Raw genomic sequence first — 25,112 nt, 5'->3', positions numbered from 1 at the left:
TATGGCTTTCCAAATTGAAAAACTGAAGTTTAGACTAAGTCTGGCTATGAAAACTGTTTTCTACTGTGTGGCATTGTATTAGGAAAGAAATATTTTTAGAGGCCTTCACTAAGAAGAGAATTGACTAAATGGAAAAAAATCAGAAAAACTAAAAAGCTTATTTAAGAAAATTTACTGTCATATTTGTAAGAAGCATAAATAAAGCCATAATTTTAAGTGACTGAAGCCTATAGGTGTTAATTAGTAATTAGTAACTGATTAGTAGGTTTTCTCTAGTTGTGAGAGTGGCTTCTTAGGTCAGTCTCTTAGACACTTCTTTTGTTTGACATAGACTGGAAGAAGTTGAACAAATATGCTGTTCATTACTTCTCCCATGTGTCATCACAGAGAGAACTCATTACACATCTTCTCTTTAGATCACCTACTTAAAAGACTTCAATGAAGACCAGAAGAAAGCCATAGAAACAGCATATGCTATGGTGAAACAATCCCCATCTGTTGCCAAAATCTGTTTGATTCATGGGCCCCCTGGAACAGGAAAATCCAAAACCATTGTTGGTCTCTTGTACCGCTTATTGACAGAGGTAGGTGTTACCCTGGACTTGGCTTGACCAAAATTAAGAGGCATGTGAGTCTTAAAGTGCCTTTCTCCTTTTACTTGTGTATTTTAAAAGATTACTGTTGTTTTTAATCTTATACATATGGGTGTTTTGCCCACATGTGTCTGTATGCAGTATTCATACAGTACTTACAGAGACCAGAAGAAAACAGATTCTCCTGGAACTGGGGCTGCTGACAGTTTGAGCCATGATGTGGGCACTGGGAATCGAACCTGAGATCTCTGGAAGAGCCACTGGTGCTCTGTACTGCTAAGCCAGCTTTACAGCTTCTTGAATGTATTTTTGAGCTAAATGTTGGTTGGACTGAATATTAAGTATTGATGAAATAAAGGTAAGGTATAGAGCATCTAAACAGTTGTGATAAACTTCATGCCAGAGAAATCTTTTTTTATTATTGTTTTGGTTATTTGAGACATGGTTTCTTTGTGTAACATCCCTGACTGTCCTGGAGATCTACCTGCCTCTACCTCCCAAGTGATGGGATTTAAAAGTCGTGCCACCTCTGCTCGGCTTGTTGTTTTATTTTTTCTTCCTGTTTCTCATATGTGCATGTAAGTGCTATGCAGTATGCCCCTGCATTACATGCCATAGTAACTTTCATATTGTGTGAGGAACAGATGCTTTACTTCAGCCATTGTGAGAACTTGCAAGCATTCTTGGAAGCAGAGAAAGATTTGAATTCCAAGAATAGAGCTCATTGTTGTTTGTCTGCTGTGTGACAAATCGTAGAACCAGAGGAAGGGCCATTCTAATGAAAACTTCAATGCCAAAATCAAGCAAAACCGAGTCCTCGTGTGTGCACCTTCCAATGCAGCTGTTGATGAACTTATGAAGAAAATTATCCTCGAATTCAAAGAAAAATGTAAAGACAAGAAGAATCCTTTGGGTATGATACTCTCTTGTTTTTGTTACTATTTTTTTCATATTTTTCTCCCCCTGAGAATATGTCACTGCCTTTTATCAGTTAAGATCAGAGTCCATTGCAAGTAACAGAAATTCCATGTGTATTAGCTTAAGCATGATATTTGCTTCCAGTTCAAAAGCTTAGGGGGCCCATTAGCATGGGCACTAGTCTCTGCTGTGCAGTCTTGAGAGAACTGGCTTCCTTCTGTCCTGGAGCCTTACTGTGTTGTGACCTTCCATCCCTTAGTGTACCTCTTGGTGAGGGATAACTGCTGCACCTAGCTATCACATCACCAAGAATGAGGAGAGGCGAAATGACAAAGAACAAATGAACTGTCTTTTGAGGAGGGTTCCTAGATGCTATAGTATCATCTATTTATTTCCCTTTCACTGCAAATTACCTGTGGCATGTCAGTATTCTGAGAGATGATATATTTTTCCTTTTTTTACATATGTGTACCTAATACAGGGTATTTGTTTCCCCTAAAATGTAATACATTATCAGTTTATAGCCAAACCTCTTTCCTTTTTGCTATGTATTTGTTAATGGTTGTGAGGGTAGATGTCTTCTGTCTATCCTTGTGTTCTCTTTGAAGTAATAGCATTTCTAGTACCTATAAGTTGACCCTGCAGTCCACTGACTGCCTCTCAAGCCATAATTTGGATAGCACTATCCAAGAAAGCAAGCTGCATGTGCACCCAGGAGGCATGGCTGCAGGTGCTGTGGTTGATGGACTTGTACCTGGTATCAGCAGTAAATGTGTGTTCAAGTACAGATTAGTTGTTGTGGTAAAGTCAGAAATCAACTAAGAGCCCAAAGTTTTGTCAGTGGATAATAAACTATACATTTTCTGCTTTTCTTTTATGTCTGTTGAAATGATAAGGCTTTTTTTTTCTCCCTTTGCCTTTGCAAAATCATGCTGATAATATCTTGTGAATGTCATTATTCTGTGACACAATGCTTGATTGCTAATATATTATTTTTAGGACTTTGAAGTTAGTGCTCATAAATGAAAACAACTTATTCTTTTTATGTCATAAGACATTATTTTACACAGTTTGTTATTTGTCTTGGTTTATTACTGGTGTGATTTATTTTCTTCTTTTTGACAGTTGTTAAATGTTTTCAAGAATTGGGTTTGTTTATTTATTGTAATAGGGTTTTTTCCTGTATAACCCTGGCTGTACTGGACCTCAAACAAAGAGGTTTGCCTGCCTCTGCCTCCTGAGCTTTTTTATTTTTTTTTTTTTAATTTTTTTTTTTTTTTTTGGTTTTTCGAGACAAGGTTTCTCTGTGGCTTTGGAGGCTGTCCTGGAACTCGCTTGGTAGTCCAGGCTGGTCTCGAACTCACAGAGATCCACCTGCCTCTGCCTCCCGAGTGCTGGGATTAAAGGCGTGCGCCACCAACGCCCGGCGCTTTTTTAAATCATAATTGTATTTACAGTTGGGTCTCCTTTGTTTTGTGTATTTATCTAAGTGCATATATGACCCAGACCTGTGTTGTTGCAGAGTCCTAAAGAAATTTCTTTTTTTCCAGCTGCACACAGGCCAACTAAGAAACATTTCCTTGCTCCATTTCTTCCAAGCTTCATCACCTAATAGTCCTTAGTTTTTTTTTTTTTTTTTTGTTTTTTTGTTTTTTTTTGGTTTTACGAGACAGGGTTTCTCTGTATTGTTTTGGAGGCTGTTGGTTCAGTCTGGCCTCGAACTCACAGAGATCCGCCTGCCTCTGCCTCCCAAGTGCTGGGATTAAAGGCATGTGCCATCACCTCCTGGCAGTCCTTAGTATTTTCAAGTGGTATTTGCTAATGGAAACATAGAATTAAGGGCCTTCCTTCCTTCCTTCCTTCCTTCCTTCCTTCCTTCCTTCCTTCCTTCCTTCCTTCTTTCCTTCTTTCTTTCTCTCTCTCTCCTCTCTCTCTCTCTCTCTCTCTCTCTCTTTTCTTTCTTTCTGTTTTTGCCTCTGCCTTTTTCTGTGTAGCCCTGGCTGTCCTGGAACTCATTCTGGCTGGCTTTGAACTCAGTCATCCACTTGCCCCTGCCTCCCTAATGCTGGAATTAAAGATGTGCACCACCACTTCCTGGATAAATTTTGTGTCTTTTTATCAACAGGAAATTGTGGAGATATAAATTTAGTACGACTGGGTCCAGAGAAGTCTATTAATACAGAGGTCCTAAAATTTAGTTTGGACAGCCAAGTCAGCCACAGAATGAGTAAGTGATGGCATTTGTATTGGTGTTCTGCTTCCTTTTGTATGGCAAAGTAATGATGAGGGGGCATAATTGGTATTTGGTATTTGGAGATCCCAGGACTTGTATAGCTTTGAGAAGTTTTTCTTCTCATTGTATTTGTGTATGTGTGTGAATTTGTTAAAATTAACATGTGATTTTGAAATTTATAATAGAAAAAGATTTGCCTTCTCATATTCAAGACATGCTTAGAAGAAAAGAATTTCTAGATGGTCAACTTGATGAGATTTCTCGTCAGCGAGCTCTGTGTCGAGGGGGGCGGGAGATGCAGGTATGGACATTTCTTTGCAGACTTAACCTAGACATGGGCTAGTCAATGGGTGTGTGATGGTGTTCTTACTGAGGTATGGCATGAGTCCACGAATTACGCTGAAGTAGTGTGCCTAATGTCAGGGTTATAGCAAACTCTTTTGTGAAGTAAATACTGTATGTTTTATAGAATATACAGTGTCTGTTACAGCTTCTCTGCTTGATGGTGACTCTGAAGCTTCACCAGATCAATGTAAACAAACAGATGCAGTTGTGTTGCAGTAAACATTTATTTATAAAAGTAGATAGTTATTGTACTTATTAGGCACTTTTCAGTTGGTAACTGAAAACATTTTAGGGGCTGGAGAGATGGCTCAATGGTTAAGAGCACAGACTGCTCTTCCAGGGAACCCAGGTTTATTCCCAACACCTACATGGCAGCTCACAACCAACTATAATTCCAGTTCCAGAGGATCTGATGCCCTCTTTTGGTTTCCTTGGACTCTTGGCATGTATGTGATATAAACATACACGCAGGCCAAACAACCATACACATAAATAAAAATAAAAATTACCTGGCTGGGCAGTAGTGGCGCATGCCTTTAATCCCAGCACTCAGGAGGCAGAGGCAGGTGAATCTCTGAGTTGGAGGCTAGCCTGGTCTATAAGAGTGAGTTCCAGGACAGCTTCCAAAGCCACAGAGAAACCCTGCCTTGAACCCCTGCTCCCCCCAAAAAAACCCAACATTTATCATTAGGTTGCGAAAAAAAACTGGCTCATATACTCAAAGTCAAGTCAGTATGGTTGTATCCAGAGCCTTGGCTGTTAACTTTTTTTTGGTTTTTCAAGACAGGGTTTCTCTGTGTAGTTTTGGAGCCTGTCCTGGAACTTGTTCTGTAGACCAGGCTGGCCTCAAACTCACAGAGATCCGCCTGCCTCTGCCTCCCGAGTGCTGGGATTGAAGGTGTGCGCCACCACCGCCCGGCTAGTTGTTAACATTTTGCTACCTTTTGATTTCCTTTTCTTTGTATGTCAGTCATTTCTTTTCCATGAGAGGATAAGTGCCAGTATTTCTGGACGCCACCACTCTAGCTTAGAATACCTTGAGTCTGTTCCTAGGACACACTTTGATTAGTCTCTGGTGCCATGATTTCCCGTGCTTGCATCATGTGCTCATCACTGGCAGGGTTGTTGTGTGTGAACCGCTTTAGACATGAATGGAGAGATGATGCTCCAAGGTTTGAGATACTAGGCAGAAAGCAAAAAATGGAGCACAGGAGATACAACGGTCCTTAACTGTACAGAGGATTGTTAGGACTTGTCTGGTAGGGAAGAGAGCACACTGTTTTAGTGAGTTCATGTGTAAGATATTTTCCAGTCTCCTAAGGTGTGAAGTGTCTGAGAGCTTTCTAAAGTGTTTGGTTTTCATGGTAATGTTCTAATTTGTTTTCAGAGGCAAGAATTAGATGGATGTATTGTCAAAATTGCAAAAGAAAGGCAAGAACTTGCTTCAAAAATTAAAGAAGTAAGTAGTTTATCTGCAGCATCTTGCTTTCTTTATGAAACAGTTTAGAGAGGACATAAGGACTGAAGGGTTTTGTTTTTTGTTTGTTTTTTTGAGGCAGGTTTTCTCTGTGTAGCCCTGGCTGTCCTGGAACTCACAGAGATCTGCCCATCTGTGCCTCTGGAGTGCTGGGATTAAAGGTGTGTGCCACCACCGTCCAGCTGAGGTTTTGTTTTAAAAAATATTTAACGCGGAAATGGCACCTGCAAAAGTGGAGCCATCAGTGTTTTTCTCTTAGGTATAGGTCAGTATTAAACAGTTTCTTTTTTCACCAGCTGCAAATAGATAATTGCTACCATGAGAAATTCAAGAGATTAGGTTTGTGGGAAGATTAGGATGAACCACGTTTGTAGTTTAGTAAGAAGGTAGCAACTGTGAACTATCATGTGCTCCATTATGAATATTAATTGAGTGGCAGTGGATATGATTTGGCATAAAACATACAACCCCCCTCCCATTTCCAATTCTTGGCTTAGAGAATAAGTTTTTGTGCCTGTGTTTGAATCCTGTATCATGTACATTTGGTCCTTAGTTCCCAGACAACCACCCACAGTCCAAGAAAGCCTTTGCATGTAACCTATGTATGTTGGCCTTTATGCTCTTTTTTTTTTTTTGGTTTTACGAGACAGGGTTTTTCTGTATTGTTTTGGAGGCTGTCGTCCAGTCCGGCCTTGAACTCACAGAGATCCGCCTGCCTCTGCCTCCCGAGTGCTGGGATTAAAGTCGTGCGCCACCACCGCCGGCAGCCTTTATGCTTTAAATTGTCAAATTTTCTGTAACTAGAGCTACAGACAGTTGTGAGGCAGTGTTCAGATGCTAGGAAGTGATCCAGGTCCTCTGGAAGAGCAGTCAAGTGCTTTTAACTGCTGAGCCATCTCTCCAGTCCATCGTGTGAATTTTATAGATACATTTTTCTACACTGTTATTTTAGGGAATAATGGCAAAAGTTTTACATTTTTAATGCAGATATTTTTTTTCTAGCCAATTTTTTTTTTGTTTGTTTTGGTTTTACAAGACAGGGTTTCTCTGTATTGTTTTGGAGGCTGTCGGTCCTTTCTAGCCAATTTTTGTGATTGGTGAAAGTCACAGATTTGTGCCTAGGTAACATGGTTTGCAGTTTTTTTGACCAGAGATAAACATAGTTGGATTTAATGTATGTTTTCATTACCAATGTAAATGACCTCTTAAGTTAGTAGTCCACACTAAACAAGTGAAGTACATTGTTCATGGGTGTTGTGAACTTTGATGTTTTCATCGTGTGTCTTCTATGGACTATTAGATTAATCATTTTGGGTGAAGACTCACTATTGCGATGGCTAAGAGAACCTGGCAGTGCTTTAGCACTGGAGCCAGAGTACTCTCCTAACACTCAACTTACATTGTCTTGAAGTCCACAATGGATTACTTCAGAGGGATTTCTCCTGTTTTCTAGAGCCAAGGCTTCCCCTTTTTATTAAATATTTTTATGTCACATGAACAAAAAAAGGGTAGATATTTAATAGTAAAAATAGGACTTACAGGATTTGTATATAACTAAATATGGTTATTCTTTGTTGTCCTAGGTTCAGGGGCGCCCACAGAAAACACAGAATACCATCATCTTGGAGTCTCATGTTATCTGTTGCACGTTGAGCACAAGCGGTGGTTTGCTGCTTGAGTCTGCTTTTCGAGGGCAAGGGGGTGTCCCCTTTAGTTGTGTCATTGTTGATGAGGTCAGTGGGCACTGACGTGTGCAAGTGAGATTAGTACTGTGAAGAACAGTGTGGATGCTCGAGTGTGGATGGAGAGCAGGTTTTTACCAAGTGGTCACTACTTCTGAGCTGTGCTAGAGAGTGAACCTCTACTCCCCCAGCTCTTAGCTGGTGTGCACCTGTTCTCATACAGTGAAACATGGTACTGACAGTCTGCTACAAATGAGGATTGTAGTCTTCTGGGTAGGATTGTCTCTAGAACTATCCTGTTGAGCTGCTGCAGTTTCTCTGCTAACTTTGGAAATATTTATGATTTTGGGCAGCTTTGGCTGCTGCATTTTCAGCTGACATCTTTTATTTCTTGCCCATTTACTGAGCATTGATCCTATACCTACTGTTACAGACTAGAATGAAAAGTCAGAAGACTTGGATCATTAGATATACAGAATCAGTGTAGGAGCTCCCTTATCCTGTTGTAGATGTGTCAAAAAATTAAAAACAGAAAAATGGGAATGATAAAATAATTGAAGGAAATGTTACTGAATTAGAAAGATGGGAAAAAGACAGTCATGCCTCAAGTAATTTCTGAATTTCCGAGATAACAATGTAAAACGGCTGTTAGTGGAGCTTCCCAGCAGCAGATACTTAGGATGGTAGCTAACTCCACAGTTAAGGTATCTGTGGTGGTTGAGTTCAAAATACTTGTTAGATTGTTTAAAAATTGAGTTTAGATAATTTTTGTTTTGTAATGAAATCTTTTATATATATATATTTTCATTGCTATATCTTTTTTTTTTTTTTTTTTTGGTTTTTACGAGACAGGGTTTCTCTGTATTGTTTTGGAGGCTGTCGGTCCAGCCTGGCCTCGAACTCACAGAGATCCGCCTGCCTCTGCCTCCCGAGTGCTGGGATTAAAGGCGTGGGCCACCACCGCCCAGCTCATTGCTATATCTTCATTGTACATGGTACAATGTTTTACATGAAGACATTTTCATGCAAGTATAATATACTTTGAACGTTTTTTTAAAAATGCTTTTTTTTTATACCTGCTGTAGAGGCTGATATATAACTCAGTAGATGAACACTTGCCCAACATATATGAGGTCCTGCATAATTAAAAAAAAAGGTTTAGCTTGTGGTAAGAGAGGAATTTGGTACTTTTATGAGCATTTGAACTTAATTAAGGCTATTTCTCCTTCTATATTTTCTTACCAAGGCTGGGCAGTCTTGTGAAGTTGAGACACTTTCTCCACTTATCCATCGCTGCAACAAACTTATCCTTGTAGGAGACCCCAAACAGCTCCCTCCCACAGTCATTTCTATGGTGAGTGTTTCTGTTGATGGTGGAGGGTCTATTTTTGCTTTTGCGAGACTAAGGTTCTGTTTCAAATTAAAGGGAAAATTAGGAAATGACAGAGAACAGAGAAAACTTATTTGAAGTTTCATAAGAAATTGTGGCCAGACATGATTGTGCATGCCTGTAGTTTTAGCACTCAGCAGGCTGAGCAAGTTCTCTAATGAGACCTGCCAGGGATGCACAATGAGACCTTGTCTCAAAAGAGAGTGACTGTCTCTGCAGATGTGCTCTTAGTGCATAGATGTGCTTTTGAGTGTATAGACAAGAGTTTCATAGACAGGAAAACCTAAAGGTCACTTTGAAGTGCCACAGGCTTTTCCTGCTGGAGGAGTTATATCTGATTCGATGAGAACACAAAACATGTAAGACACAATTTTAAAATGTAAAGACAACCCACCCTCACCCCCACCCCCACATGCTTTATACTGAGTATTCCCAAAGCTGAGGAAAATGCAAGGAGGCATGATTTGGAAATGGGTGTCCAGTTTGGGCATTTTTTTCTTCAGTAGGTGCCCCTCACATCTGAAAATGCGGATGATAACAAAAGAAAACGTACTGTATGAACTCAGCTGTGGAAGGCGAGTACTGACATGTTTCAGTCTGCCTTTTTTGTTTTGTATTTTCCCCGCACTAGACTTGTCTCCTGGAAATACATAACTGAATTAGGACCTAGTATTGTTTGGGGGCAATCTAAATAGGCTTATACCATGGTTTGGAAAGTAATGAAATTTATGTTTACTAACATCTTTTATGCAGAGTGGTGGCCTCATGTCTTAGAAAATACCATTTCAAAACATTTCAGTGCAGTTATTCAGTGAGTGGTTTTTTTTTTTTTTTTTTTTTTTTTTTTGATTTTTCGAGACAGGGTTTCTCTGTATTGTTTTGGAGGCTGTCCTGGAACTCACTCTGTAGACCAGGCTGGCCTCGAATTCACAGAGATCCGCCTGCCTCTGCCTCCTGAGTGCTGGGATTAAAGGCGTGCGCCACCAGGTGTACAGGGTTTTTTAACTTCCCAAAAGGCCTCAGCATGCGGGGAAAAGGATTGCTGATGGCCTCAACATTACTGTCTTGATATAGAAACAGCAAGAATGGTAAGATCCAACTATTGTTCTTTTAAAAATTCTTATACAAATAAAAGAAGCTTACTGAGGGAAACTGAAAAGTGATTACAAAGTTGATTTCTTACATCTTTTAAAAATACTATTTTTTTTTTGTGGGGCTGGAGAGATGGCTCAGTGGTTAAGAGCACTGACTATTCTTCCAGAGGACCCTGGTTTAATTTCCAGCCCCCACATGGCAGCTCACATCTGTCTATAACTCCAGTTCCAAGGCATCTGGCACTCTTACACAGACATACTTGTAGGAAAAACACCAGTGCACACAATAAATAAATAAAATTACATTAAAAAAACATTTTTTTTGTGTGTGTATGTAACAAATTCCTGTGTGGGTTGGTGGGAATCAAATCTGGGCCTTTTGCAAGAACAAGTGCTCTTCCATTAACCACTGAGCCACGTAACTCATTAGTGTACTTATCTGTCTGTTTGTTTACTTGTTTATTGGTTTTTCCAGACAGGGCTTTTCTGTGTAATAGCCCGAGCTATCTTGGAACTCACTTTATTGACCAGGCTGGCCTGGAACTCACAGAAGCTGGTGGCTCTCTGCCTCCCAAGTGCTGGGATTAAAGGTGTGTGCCACTGTTCCCAGCTCACTTGTAGTTTAACCACTTATTTTCTGGAGATAATTACTGTGGAAAATTTAGTATTTTAGAGGATAATGACAAGCATTTGTGTGTATATTTATTCATTTTTTCAGTATTACATATTGAGTGCCCCCATGATCCAGGCATTATTTTTTTGATTATATTTCTTTTTGTGGGAAATGTTGAGAGACAGAGGGGTTTTTTTTTGTGTGTGTTTTGTTTATCTTTTTTTTTTTTTTGGTTTTTCGAGACAGGTTTCTGTGTGTAGCCCTGGCTGTCCTAGAGCTCACTCTGTAGCCCCGTTGGCCTCAAATTCAAAGATCCACCTGCCTCTGCCACCCTGGAATTAAAGGTGTGCCCTGGACTTTTTTTTTTGGTACAAATTCTTAAATACTTTTTTTTTTCCTTTCTCTCAGAAAGCACAGGAGTATGGCTATGATCAGTCAATGATGGCACGATTCTGCAAGCTGCTTGAAGAGAATGTGGAGCAGAACATGATTGGCAGGCTGCCAGTTTTACAGCTTACCATTCAGTACAGGATGCATCCAGATATATGTCTCTTCCCTTCTAATTATGTTTATAACAAAAACTTGAAAACAAATAGGTAGGTGTCCTGTATTGCTTGTAAGCCTGTCTTATTTGAAGGTTTAGCTGTTTATGAAGAAGGCTTGGTATAAAAAGCATAAATCATGCCAGCTGTGTTAGCTGATGTGGGTGATCCTGTTACTTGGGAAATTGTTGAGAGTTAAGAGGTCAGTCTAGGCTGCAGAGTAAGACCTTGTTGCTAGGGTGATCAGCATAAATCATCAATTTGAAATGATTTTTCTCTAATTATAAATGCTATTTTGGTTATATTAAATATATGCCTTTAATCTTAGCAGTCCTGAGACAGAGGTAGGTTGATCTCTGAGTTCAAGGCCAGCCAGTGATATATATACCCAGTCTTAAAAAAGAAAAAGAAAGAGGCAAAAGTGACTTGTATTTAATATAACTCAGATGTAATCATTGATAACTTCATGACCTGTCCTGTCTTGTGTTGGATTGAAGCCAGGCTCTTTTTTTTTTTTTTTTGAAGCCTGCCTCTTAACTGTGGTTTGTGTGTTTGCTCTCTCTGGAGGCTACACCATGTTTCCCCATCCCTGGTTGTTTAATTCATGTGCTATGTTATGAGCTCTTCTCGAGTCATGATTGTGTAGATAACCTTTCTTGGTACCAGAATGGAAATAAAATCTAGTTTAGACTTTGCACTGCTATGCATCTGTGAAAGGCCTCTTATCCCTTAACTTTTTCCTAGTTCTGTCTTACACAGAAAAAAAAGTTAATGATAATGTACTTTAGAGCATATTTTCTGAATATGGTTACTTTTCTGTAGAATGACTGAAGCCATTCGGTGTTCATCAGAGTGGCCATTTCAGCCCTACCTCGTGTTTGATGTTGGAGATGGTTCAGAACAACGGGATAATGAGTATGTTTTCCTCTTCCTTCGTTCTCCAGTAATGGTCTCAGAATCACTGTGTTATAACCCTTTCCCATACATGTCTTTCTAGCATCGGGGCATAGTCATTTTCACTATCTGTGTTGATAGTTTCCCCTTTTCTATGTTTAAATGGGCAGTACTCTCAGGTGACCAGTAAATCATAGCAGTAACAGATTCAGTAAGGTGATTGTGGTGTTATGGGAAGACAGACATTAACTAGATAGTCATTGAGATGAGTGACCATTCCAGGTGGGCTCAAGTGCAGTGAAAAGATGCAGCTGAATGATTGGGCATTAAGGGAGCAGATCGTGGCCTAGTATGACCATATTGTAAGGATTTTGAGTTGTGAGGTAATGTGTTGGGTACCTATGAAATGACAGCAAAGTGGGGTGGGTGGTATGTAGCTAGGTAGCAAATATATCAGAGGAGCCAAGGATAGCTTTGTGTAGAGGAATTTAACAGTCTAGAGGTAGTATTCATTAGACTGTGCATAAATAAATACTGCCCTGCTATGGAGAAATATGGAAAAAAATGCAGTTTCTAAGACCAGAATAGGGAATGGGCAGGAACATTCATTGAAGAAGTGAACAATACAGAGGAGTTTGCCTGTAGGATTGCAACACTACAGGGATTGAAACTGCAGGCTTTATGTGGCATCTTCAAAAGTAGAGCAGAGGATGAAGAACACATACTTGAGGTGTGGACTGGGAGTACAGGGATGGAGATAATGGCAGGATGAAGTGGCTTTCGTGCTATTCAACCCTGGTGGGCCATGTTGTTCCTTTATCTGTCTGGGTGGCATGTTTTCAGCTATGTGGTTGTTGGTTCAAACTTCAGTTGACTACAAATTCGTTTTTTACAATCACTTCCTGGATTGGACAGTCATTCATAGATGTAAATAGTTCCTATTACATCCTCTTGACGCTGCTGCCTAAGTGGGAAAACATCTATCTATGTGCTCTTTATGGTAATGGGAAACCAACTATATCGAATTAGTGAGCAAGTAGACTGCGGTGAGATTTGATGCATTGTCTTTTTTTCATCTCATTTAGCTCATACATAAATGTTCAAGAAATAAAGTTGGTGATGGAAATAATTAAACTTATTAAAGACAAAAAAAAGGATATTTCCTCCCGAAATATTGGCATAATAACTCATTACAAGGCTCAGAAGACGATGATCCAGAAGGATTTGGAGAAAGAATTTGATAAGAAAGGGTGATGTATTTTTCCATGTATTTCTGGTGTTTATAAAAGTTGAATTAGGTTTTTTCTTAACAATAGTGGGGTTGAATTGGGGTCTTTTTTTTAAATTGGGGTCTTGTACATTAGGCAAGTGCTCTAAGCATCTCTAAGCTATATTATCCAGTCTTCTTTTTTATTATTTTATGACTGTCAGTAAGTTTCCCAGGTTGCCATTGTACTTGCTATCCTCCTGCCTCAGTACCCTGTGTACATGGAATTACAGTGCCTTCAGGCCCTGCTAAGATTGTGTTTTTGTCTCCTTACCTCTACATTAAAATTAAAGATTAAAATCTGAAAGTCAGTGTCAGGTATGTGGTAAGAAACATGTAATTCCAGCACTTGGAAGGTGGAGGCAGAACGATCAGTCAAGGTCACCCTTGATGCCATAGTTTCTTTTCCCCATTGCTGTGACAAAATACTGTGGCAAAAGCATTAAAGGGTTTATTTCACCTCACAGTTTATTACAGCCCATCATGATGGGGGAGTCAAGGCAGCAGGACCCTGAAGCATCCAATCAGCGGAAGAAGAGCAGTGAATGCATGCATACTAGTGATGAGCTCGATTGCTCCACTTTTACACAGTCTGGAGTCTCCTGCGTAGAGAATGGTGTCACCCACACTGGGTGGGTCTTCCCAACTCAACTAACACCATTAGTAGATAATCCCCCAGCTTCTTGCCCCCAACCCATTTCTTAGGCTATTATAACCTTTACCAAGTTGACTATTATTAACACTAATCATCACACTCTTCTACATAGTGAGCTCAAGGATAACCTGGGCTACATGAGACCTATCTCAATGAAGAAGAGATGGCTCAGTGGTTAAGATTGCACTTCATATGCAATCATGAGGACAGGAGTTCAGATCCCAGCATTTAGGAAACAAGTGAGCGGTCAGTATACTTCTCTATAACCCAAGCTCAGAAGCAGGCAGAGACAGGAGGATCTTTTGGTTTTGCTGGCTTCCAGCCTATCTGAGAAAGCATGGATGAGCTCCAGATTCAGGGAAAGACCCTTTCAAAGAGTAGGCAGTGGTAGAAGAGGACACCAGCATCCTCTTGTGGCCTTTGCTCACATGCACACATTCACTATGATTCTCAAAGACACACAAAAATAATCTTTTAAAATACCAAAACTAACAACAATTATATGTTTATCTAGAAATACAGAAATTGACTTAGAGAAAATAAAAAATCTGAAGAGATTTTATATATATATATATATGTGTGTGTGTGTATATATATATATATATATATATATATATATATATATATATATATATATATATGGCAAATAATACTAGTAATCAAAACCTCCCAGTGATGAGAAACTGGGGTTAGATCTGTCTGCTGAATTTCACCAGCTGCACTAACACAGCTGTGTGCCTATAATCCTTGCACTCGGGAGTCTGAGGCAGGAGGATCTATTTTTAGACCAGCTTGGGCTATATAGGAAATACCGTATCTGAAAATAACAGAACACCCAGTAATACTTAGGACTTTACAAATGCACAAGAACACTTTTCTTTCTTTCTTTCTTTCTTTCTTTCTTTCTTTCTTTCTTTCTTTCTTTCTTTCTTTCTTTCTTAACATTTATTTATGTTGTGGGCAGGCACATCATGTTGTGCTTGTGGACAAAGGATAACCTCTTGTTTCTGGGATAGAACTAAGATCATCAGGCTTGGTAGCAAGCTGCCTTATGTGATGAGCCATGTGTTGCCAGCTCCAGGAACACTTTGTAATTCATTTTATGACGCCAAACCCAGGAAGGTATTATAAAAGCCATAGGGTTGATAAACACTCACATACAGATGTGAGAATGCTAAACAGACAACAGCAGACTGAATTTGGTATATATTAAAGAGACCTGAAAAGCATGACTAGAGTGTAGCATATTAATGACATAAGCGAAGGAAGCAGGATATGACATTTCACTCCTGGAGCTCCATACTAGGGAGACCAAGGCAGGATGAGCAGAATGAGCTTGAGGCCAATGTGGGTTACAGAATGGAGATCATGTTCCATATCAATAGATAACAGAAAAGGCACCTAACACAATCTATTATCTTTTACAACTGAAAATGTTATTAGGGCTACAGAGAAAATTTCTTAACTTGATTAAAGGTGTCTGTAAAAAACGCATAGGTAACATTCCTCCTTGATGGTTCAGCAGTCGTTCCTGTAGACCATGAAGGATGCTTGTTGTTCTTATTTCTGTTGTCCATTATACTAGAGGTTCTAGTCAAAGCAAGCGTTTTTTCTTGTGTAAGTCTGTAAATAATTCAGCATGGTTATTTTTATAGATTCATTAATGAAGCTACACAAAGAAACCCTTAGGGGGCTTAAACAAACAAGTTTAAAGGACCATATATAAAATCTGTTGTCAGTGAATAGTTGCACAGGAAGTAAAAACATTCTACTTAAAATGGCACCAAAAATAATAAAATACTTAGGAGTAAATAAAACCAAAGTACTCTAAGATGTATCCACTGAAAACTACAAAGTATGTTACAAGAAAAACTTTAAATATCCAAAACACACAAAGATGTTCATGGATAAGAAGACTCAGTGCTGTTCCCATGGCAGTTCCCCAAAGAAGATCGGTGCTTTCTCTGCCAGGATTCCAATTGCCTCTACAGAAGTCATCAAGCTGATGAAGCCATAGAAGACTCTGAAAGGCTTAGGGAAACATACATATAAATATGTATAGCGTCAGATTAAGAGGTGGTTTCTTTGGACTTCCTAAACACTTAAGAATTGTGTTTCAAAAGATGCTATGAGAAGAATGGAGAAAGGATGATGTGCTGACCTCAAAAGCTGGAGTATATAATGAACCTTATAACTCTGTGTGTGTGCGTATAAAATTTATTTTTTTCCCCGAGACAGGGTTTCTCTCTGTAGTCCTGGCTGCTCCGTAATTCTGTAGACCAGGCTGTAATCACACAGACATCCACCTGCCTCTACTTCCTGAGTGCTGGGATAAAAGACATGTGCCACCATCTCCCAACATCACAATGAAGAGTTTTAAATACTGCTGTGTGCGTGTATTTCACCATTTTACCTTTTTTTGGTAAACACGTGTCTTTCGTAAACAGGCCTGCAGAAGTGGATACAGTGGATGCCTTCCAGGGCCGGCAGAAAGACTGTATAATTGTTACCTGTGTCAGGGCGAGTGCTGTGCAAGGTTCAATTGGGTAAGTAGCTCACACTGCTTTGTCACTTGTTGAGAATCAGCTCTGTCATCTAGAGCCACCAGTGACTTCCCTTAAGGAGAACCCTATCATTTGCTTTATTTTCTTTTGTTCAAAACAGTGTTCTCGACCTGTGGGTAGGGGTCAAATAACCCTTTCACAGGGTTGCATATCCGCTATCCATCATGCCAGATATTTACAATTCATGATAGTAGCAAATTACAGTTACGAAGTAGTAATGAAAATTTTATGGTTAGGGTTCACCACTGCATGAGGAACTGTAAAAAGGACCACATATTAGGAAGGTTGAGAACCACTATAAAATAGCTTGTCTCAGGAGATGGTTCGTTTTGGCAAAGTGCTTATTACCATACAAGCATAAGGACTTGTCCAACACCCATGTACAAAACCATGCATGATGGTGCACATCTCTAACCCACTGTAACCAGGTCAGACATAGGCACATCCTGGGAGATTGCTGGCTAGCCTAAATGATGAGTTCAGTAAGAGATGCTGTCTTGAAAAATAAATGGAGAACAGTTGAGGAAGACACCTGATATCAGCCTCTGGCCTCTACATGTGTGTGCATGTGCATACACACAGCTTTGGTAGCAATTGGAAACTGTCTAAATTGTGAAGTAGATGATCTGTGAGATATGCTTTTTCTATTATTTTGTGTGTTGGCCCTTTTCTATGGGGCGTGTCTATTCAGTAAGACTGATGTTCATAATAAGTGTGTTTTGCAGAGAGCTGTACATGCCACACAACTTTTCTATGAGTGCAACCTTAAGTACTATTAGTTTACCTATTGAAAATGTTAAAGATGCTTTTGGGTCACTAGGTTGAATTTCTTTTTTTCTATGAGATAAACAAGTTAGCGATTTGAGATAGGCCTTTGATCCTAGTACTCAGGAGGCAGAGGTAGGTGGATCTCTGTGAATTTGAGGTCAGACAGGTCTACAAAGGAAGTTCCAGGACAGCCAAGGCTACACAGAAAAAACATGTGGGGGGGGGGAGGCACAACCTCCCCAACAAATTAGACATTTGTTTAGACTTAAAATAGTGATTTAAAATTTTGCCATTATCATATATCCATTGTATTTCTATACTAGTTCCACAATAGTTTTTTATGACTTTAAATATAACTTCAACTGTATGTTTTTAGTTTTATTTGTGTGTGTGCACTTGTACAGGCCAGAGGCCAGTTGCTCAGAATGGAAGTTGAATCTTCTGGAAGTGCAGGAGTTGCTCTAAACTGCTAAGCTATCTTTCTAGGCCCTTTTTAATTTTCTAGTGTTTTATCCAAGTCAAAATAGGAGCTTTTAACAAATACGTTAACTTGGAAGTAAAGCACTAAGGGCTTGGTTTGCTCGATGTTTTTAGTGGTATTGACCAGGTACCCTGAATCAGAGCAGATAGTGAGGAAGCACTCTGACGAGGAAGAAATGGAAGGGGCTCTGAAGAAGCTGCCTGCAGTGCTTCCTGCATCCTCTGAAGGGATGTGATGCCATTCTGCATACAGAAGTAACTTTCTTGTTGTTGCTTAGATTCCTGGCAAGTTTGCAGAGATTGAATGTCACCATTACACGAGCCAAGTACAGCCTTTTCATCCTTGGACATTTGAGGACTCTGGTGGTAGGTATATACGCTTGGGGCTACAGGGAATTCCTGTTGTTAGCTATTATGGGTTTTTTGTTTGTTTGTTTTGTCAAAATAGTCTTCCAGAAACTTGGCTGTGAGCTTTTGTGTACAAATACACAATTTGTTCTTAGCTCAAGCGAGCAGGTTTGTTTACTAGGTTTTCAAGGTGACCTATCTAAAACCTTGATGTGCATCAATGACAAGACTGAAGAGGGTTTGTCAGTCCACATACAAAGTGGTAGAACAGAGCTCAAGTGTGGATAGGGCAGTTTGTCCAGAGAGTGCAGGAATATGGGCAGCTGCCTTCTTTGGGTACATGGGTGGCAACTCCTTTTTCTGTTAGGTGAGAGATCTACCCCAGAGTCTTTCTGCTGTAGGGGTTCTTAGGACGAAGGACAACACTCTGTCTTTCAGAGGGAAGAGTGTGTGTAAAGCCAGGTAGCATGTGTTTGCTGCTCAGCTAACTCATCTAGGGGTTACAATGTTTTGGTGCTTTTGAACTTTTGGTTGTTGAGTTTTAACCTTTAATGTCAAAGCTCTCTTGCCAGTCCATTAACATTTTGTTGTTTTTAAAAGTGGTCATCTGAGTCAGGTGGTGGCAGCACACGCCTTTAATCCTAGCACATAGGAAGCAGAGAGCAGGCGGATCTCTGTGAGTTCGAGACCAGCCTGGTCTACTGAGTGAGTTCCAGGACAGCCTCCAAAGCCACAGAGAAACTCTGTCTCGAAAAATCAAAAAATAAATAAATAAATAAAAATAACAGAAAGATTCATGGGCTGGAGAAATGCTCAAGGATTAAGATCACTGGTTCCTCTTGTAAAGGACCCTAGTTTGGTTCTCAGCATTCAATGTCTGCTCACGACCTCCTGTAACTTCAGTTCTAGGGACTCCAACATCCTCTTCTGGTCTCCATGGACACCATGCACACATGTGGTACATGCACATGAGTGCATATAGGCAAATACCCATACATAATTTTTTTTCTTAAATGATAGTATCTTTAGAATCTTCCCTCAGATTAAAATGTTTTAGTCCTTTGTGGCTTGGGAGGCCTGTGGGAAGCCAGTAACTGCTGTGGGTTTTCTTCAAGATCAGTCATGTGGTCAGAATTTTGCCTTCTGAAACCAAGTCTTAACTGTTAGGATGTCAGCCATGCCCAGGGGCAAGATGTAGTCTAGATCAGCAGGATGCAGAGGAGCCTCGTGCAGCAGTAGTGAGGTCATGTGCTTACTACAGTAGCTACTGGAGCAATGTAGCCATTGTGCACTTGAAGTGGGGTTGATGCATCAGAGGTACAGTAGTTTTCAATTTAAGTTAACATTAATTTAAACAGCAGAGCTAGGAACAGCTAGTGTACTCTGCGGGAGAGCTTCTTACTATGCTGCAAGGATGGCAGAGATGAGAGTAGAGTTTCCTTGCGGCTGCACCAGCCCCGGCGTTTAGTTACGCCTCCATCGCTGGTGCTTGAGCTTCTCTATCACTCTTGTCTGCGGAGTGAGTGGTGAGTGCTTGGGAACCCATAAGTCACACTGCATTTGTTTGTTCAGAAACAGAAGCTGGACCCCCATGTTTCCCCAGCAAAATGAATGTTTCTGTGGGGTGTAATTTTTTTTTCTCTGTCTTTGTTTCAGGAAAACCAACATTGGTATGAACTGATTCAGGATGCTCAGAAGCGTGGGGCCATTATTAAGACCTGTGACCCAAACTATAGACATGATGCAATGAAAATTCTGAAACTGAAGCCTGTGCTGCAGAGGAGTCTGACGCATCCTCCAGCCACTGCCCCAGAGGTGCCGAGACCTCAGGGTGGCCTCCCCAGCAACAAACTGGACAGTGGATTTGCCAAGACATCTTTTGCTGCTTCTCTGTGCCACACACCCTCTGATACCTCTGATACTGTCACTTCGAAGGAACCTGAAAGGCCACCTCTTCAAGACCGCCTTCGAGATCCACGGCTGCTTAGGAGATTGGATGCTGAAGCTAAGGGAACATTCCTGAAAGATGCACAGCCTCTGAACCCCCAGCTCCCAGGGATAGTCCATCGTCTCCTGGGAGAGTCTGGCATTCCTCTTAATTTTCAGGACCTCAGTTTTATTGTGCCACCATCCACTGCCATTGTTGCCCCTATGAACAGCAACAGGTCTCCTCTTCAGGCTGAGATACCACCTGCTCACCCTGCTGCTCCTTCTACAAGTAAGAGGAAGTACAGTGACCGAGACTCTGGGTTCAGTCACAGAAGGGAATCTAGGGCCTCCAGTGAAGAAGAGAGGCATGGCTCTGTGACTCATCACATGCTGAGGAGTGCTGACTGGGATAGGAGGGGGCTGGAACACGAGGACAGCAGTGCTAAGAAGAGACGGTTTCTATAGTAGCTCCTGGTGAGGAGACTGCCATCCACAGGTCGGTAATGACACCATACAGATCAGCTGGGTTTTATTTTTGTTTCCCTTGAAGAGTCTGTGTTAAAGGATGGAATACCTTTTAACCCTTGGGCTGTTGATCATCTTCAGTACTTTTTGCCAATTATATACACTTGGAGAGGGCATTTGTTTACCTGTAATGTCCTTGAGGTCAAAATTCAAAGTGTTGGGATCTTTTGTTCTGTAGAAAAAGTCAGGTGAATATTGTAAAGGTTAAACTGCCAGTCTGTATAGCAAATCCGAAATCCTTTTAAAATGTAGACCACATTTCCTTCCTCTGCTTAAAATATTAGTCATTTTCCAACAGAACAAACTTTATATTTAAAGAGAGAGAGGAGAACAGGTGCTTTCAGCCATCTTATGGTGGACAAGTTTTTTTTTTTAACAGCCTCAGTACTGGGAGTTAGCCTAGTTGGCACCAGTGGCCAAAGAACTGTTGGGGACTCCTGAGCCTTCAGATGGCAGCATGTTGGGAGCTGTTGTGAGACAAGGCAGCTTAGTACAGGGCATTACTGTGGCAAGTTCATTTACGTTTATTAGTGTGTGACTTAATTTTCTTGCTAAATTTCTTTCCCTTCTCAACAGAAGAACGGTTCTTGAACTGTCATTCAGATGGTCCCAATGTTTTGTGAGATTGGTATAACTGGTGAGTTGTAGACATGGTTACCAAATGGAGGATTTGTACTGGCCTGGCCTGCAAGAGTCCCTTCAGGTTGCTTGTGAAGCTTTTAGGGTTGTCAGGAAAATAAAGAGTAGATGCTTTCTGAGGGATTCCATGGGAGCTACACAGGGCAGAGCAAATAGTGTATCTCAGACAGGAAAGATACTCGGTGAGAAAGAGAACTTGTCATCTGGGCTTCAGGACCATCCAATAGATGGGAATTGTTGTGTTGGGTCACTAGGGGCACCTGGTTTCTGTCAGACCTGGTGTACCTGTTAGAGGAAAGCATGAGGGGACTGGAGTCAAGACAAGGGAGGACTATCTAACCAGTCAGGTTTCCAAACCGTGAATGTGGAGTTTCTAGTGACTTCTGTACATACTGCCTATTAGCTGCTTTGGGGCAAGAAGACATCCCTGAAAATGTTTGGAATTTTCTTTGTCATCTGTTCTTAAACAAAAGGGTTTGTGTTAGAAATTCTGCTGAAGCAGGTTTTATTTGTTAAGAGCTGTGAAAAAAAATGGTGTGCATTTTGCCAAGTTTCAACTGAGTTTCCTGAGCTGTCTTTTCAGCTGGTGCCCAGACATGTACCCTAATGTCTGCTGGACACTTACAAAGCTAGGGGAGTGGGTGCCTCTCAGAGCGCTTCAGCCTCCCGGCTGTACCTGTACCTGGCTAGGTGGGAAGTAAATCCACTCTGGCTAGGGCAAGGGCTAAATAAACCTTCTTCATGTGACATTGGCAGGAAACCTCACTGCCACTTGAAATTTTCTTTCCTGTTGTCTTTGGAATATGTTCAGTTTAGCAGGGATTTGTGAACGTGACTACTAAAGAAGGCCAAAAGTGTGCTTCTGAGGGGGAAGAAGGCCAAAAGTGTGCTTCTGAGGGGGAAGAAGGTCAAAAGTGTGCTTCTGAGGGGGCATTTCCCTTCTGCTCACATCACCACATAGATTAAGAAACAAGTTTTTAAAAATAGTTTTTTTCAAAGCATTGTAGTCGATTGCTACCAGGCGTGTATTCATCTGTGGGCTCACTGCTAACCACATCAGAGTATGTTAAAATTAGGAGGGTCTTGACCTGTTTATTTTGTGAGTATAAAGAGCTGCTGGGATTAGACTCTAGACAGAACCTTGAGTCCTTGTATCCTCCTTTCCAGCAACCAAGCCTTGCCTTAGAACATTCTCTCAGCTGGTTGTAGGTGTGTGGCATTAGATTTGGAAACCTTCTTTATTCGTTAGTGAAGTTGTTTGCAGAAAGCATTTGCTGTGTCAGGTGGCCTTTTCCTGAAGGGACTGTCATGAGTGGTTAATCCTGACAAGATGAAAAGTTCACTTTGTCCTTCCTGTGGTTAAAAGAACATGCCCTGATTACTTTCAAAATGTTATTTCAAGGCAAATGTATTATACCTGTCTCATTTTGCTTCTCTCTGATTTACCACAGTTTGTTTAGTTATGTTTTCATGAATTATCAGGAGCAAATTTTAACAAGAACATGTGAATAACCTCCTGTAAATGAGTTTTATAACAAGAGTGTACTAAACTATTTTCTAAAATTACTTGTGCACATTGGGAATCTTTCTGTAGCTTTGTGTTTTGTATGCTCTGGGTTCATAACTGTTATCTTTGTTAATACCTAAAATTTAAGAGAAAATGACAGAATTAAAAACAAACAAAACTGGCATGGGTTAGAAGTATTATATGTTGCTAAGTTAAAGCAGAAGGTGCTGCCAGGGGACCCTTTAGTCTTCAGCTTCATGTGTAATTGCCAGCCCTGCCTAGTCCCACTGTCTTCATCCCCAGGTCCCTTTGGAATCTTTTAGGTAAGGTGAGCCTCCCCACTGCCACACGGACACCCTGCAAATTACAGCAAGTTAACCGTTAAGAGTGGAGGCCAGGAAGGTGAGATAGCAAATGAACAGTGACCTGGGCAGGCACTCCTAGAAATACCAGTGGAGGCACCAGGGTATCCGTGTCCAAGTCAGGTAATTACCAGTGATTACAGATACTCAGAACACTCACAGTGGCTTATAGAATGGTGTCACTTAAAAGGCACTTGTTCTGTTCTCCACATCTTCCTGTACTCAGGGTGCATTCAGTTCACAGGGATGAAGAGAGGGTCATAAGTTTGCCCGATGAGACGAGTGCTGGGCCATGGTCACTTCATCTGTGCAATTCCTTAGCACAGTAACTGTGCCAGTGATTGAAGTGACCAGGCATCCCTCTCTGGACCAATCCACAGTTGCATGCAGTCCACCACCTCCAGGGTTTCACTATTCATTGAGGAATAAATAATTCAGGGAGCAATGTAAGATTTAGCTTGAACTTAAAGAAAATTTACTGTGTTGTGAGCACCACAGAGGCAGTTTCTGCCCATAAGGGACCTTTTGCTGTGCAGAAGGCACTCACCACATTGAGGGATGTCAGTGGTGATCTCCAATAGCAAATGAAGCCATGGTGGCCAGGAACACAGCTGCCTTTTTCTGCTGCTGATAGAGTGGTTGCAGTGGGAGCCTTCAGCCGGGGAGTCAGCAAGGGACCTTTTAAAAAGGTGCTTGCTTTTGGCTCACCCCAGAATCCCTAATCAAATGGATTTGGGGCACAGCTCTTGAAGTTTCAGTTTTTGGGTGTTTTCATGGCACAGCCAACACTGGAGTCTAGCTCCTATGGAGTCAGCAGGAATAAGGATCCCATAGGGGGTCAGTACAACATCTGAGTTCCTTGGATGTGCCCTTCCCCAAGAAAAGTAAATAGGTTATTTGTTGTTTCTGTTCAGTTGAGACATTCCAAAGAGTCTAGGTTCCAGCAGTGCCAAGGGAGGAGAGTGAGATAATCCAACTGTTTCTCCCTGCAAGGAGCCCACATCATTGTGTGCAAAACATTTGATTTTCTTGTGGGTTTGCTCTCGGCTTTGGTCACTGGGCTTAAACGTATGTATAAAACCATGGAGACTGGTTTCTACCACTTCCTAAGCTCTCTTGTGCTTCCTATTCTAGATAGTGATTTTATTACTCTTTACATTTTCCCCCATTACCCCAGTGCTGGGTGAGCCCAGGGCCCTCATATACTAGACAAGGACTCCATCACCTCCCCAGAGACCTCCCTCCCCCGTTTTGAGACAGGGTCTCACTATATAGCCCTATATGGCCTAGAACTTTTATTCTGTAGACCATGCTGAACTCAGAGATCTACCTGCTTCTGCCTCTTGGTGCTGGGATTAAAGGCATCCCTGTGAGACCTGGCTAACCATCCCCGCCCCCCTTTTTTTAACAGTAAAAGTCAATTGCCTTTACTTTTAAGATTTTTAAGAATTTAAATTATGTGTATATGTGTGCCTGTGCAAGTGAGTGTGGGATTCAGAGGCATCAGATGTGCTGGAGCTGGAGATCCTGTGAACTGCTGGACTGACATGGGTGCAGAGAACCTGATTCGGGTCCTCTACAAGAGCAGTGAGTACTCCTGACTGCTGAGCTCTCTCTAGCCCTTTATAATGACAATAAAGAGCACACACCAGTTTATCCAATCCCTCCTTAAATTTACTCCATTTGTGTGTGTATGTGTACATTGTACGCCGTGTGTAGCTGAAAGGCAACTGTGGTTTTCACCATGTGGGTTCCAGGGATCAAACTCCGGTTGGTAGGCTTGGCAATCTACTTAGCTGTCTCACCAGCCCTGTATGTGAGTAGCCATGTAAACATTTCTCGAGTAAGGAGTCAGAAGGTTGCAGCACCCTTGGTCTAGATGATACAGTTTCATCAATTCCACTGTCAGCAGGGATTCTCTTTGCCCATAGCCTTGCGATGCCAGGTGCTGCAGTGAAGAATACTCTCTCTTCCTGCACTGCTCCCAAGACCTGCAGGGCTAGGCTTCTGCTGAAAGTATATACTCCTCTTCCAGGGGTGGGAGCGGTGGCGGCGGCTCGTATCTTCTCTATCTTTCTCCTGGGCCCTGTGTGTGGTCAGCAAAGGTTGGTAGACCATGCAGGCAGCCAGAGGTCTTCCCTGGACTTGGGAACCCAGGACAGCCACGTGACTACCTGTGCCTTCCAGAAAGGTCACTGGGAGTTTATCCTTAGATGTCCATTTCCTGGATACTCACTGCCCATTCATGCCTCTCTCTCCAGCCCTGCTAATTTCCCTGCCTAGTTCC

At 41.2% G+C, this 25,112-nt stretch overlaps 1 protein-coding gene across 5 annotated transcripts in view; it reads left to right on the top strand.

The window, feature by feature from the left end:
- The window catches only part of Setx (senataxin), a 54,802-nt gene extending 30,316 nt beyond the window's left edge, over positions 1–24,486 (top strand). For 3 of the 5 annotated variants that reach the window (XM_040745115.1, XM_040745116.1, XM_040745114.1), the window contains exons 14-27: positions 417–584; positions 1,350–1,506; positions 3,637–3,738; positions 3,930–4,045; positions 5,477–5,548; positions 7,150–7,299; positions 8,495–8,602; positions 10,754–10,941; positions 11,710–11,802; positions 12,867–13,031; positions 13,516–13,680; positions 16,151–16,249; positions 17,794–17,881; positions 19,520–24,486. In XM_040745115.1, coding sequence (XP_040601049.1) covers positions 417–584; positions 1,350–1,506; positions 3,637–3,738; positions 3,930–4,045; positions 5,477–5,548; positions 7,150–7,299; positions 8,495–8,602; positions 10,754–10,941; positions 11,710–11,802; positions 12,867–13,031; positions 13,516–13,680; positions 16,151–16,249; positions 17,794–17,881; positions 19,520–20,257 — 2,409 coding nt within the window. In that variant the 3' untranslated portion in view covers positions 20,258–24,486. The remainder of the gene's footprint in view (positions 1–416; positions 585–1,349; positions 1,507–3,636; positions 3,739–3,929; positions 4,046–5,476; positions 5,549–7,149; positions 7,300–8,494; positions 8,603–10,753; positions 10,942–11,709; positions 11,803–12,866; positions 13,032–13,515; positions 13,681–16,150; positions 16,250–17,793; positions 17,882–19,519) is intronic. The other 2 variants (XM_040745118.1, XM_040745117.1) reach the window with 2 other exon arrangements.
- The last annotated feature ends 626 nt before the right edge of the window (positions 24,487–25,112 follow it).

Source organism: Mesocricetus auratus, unplaced genomic scaffold (assembly GCF_017639785.1).
Source record: "Mesocricetus auratus isolate SY011 unplaced genomic scaffold, BCM_Maur_2.0 Super-Scaffold_100004, whole genome shotgun sequence".
Lineage (NCBI taxonomy): Eukaryota > Metazoa > Chordata > Mammalia > Rodentia > Cricetidae > Mesocricetus > Mesocricetus auratus.
This window is presented reverse-complemented; position numbering and strand designations above follow the sequence as displayed.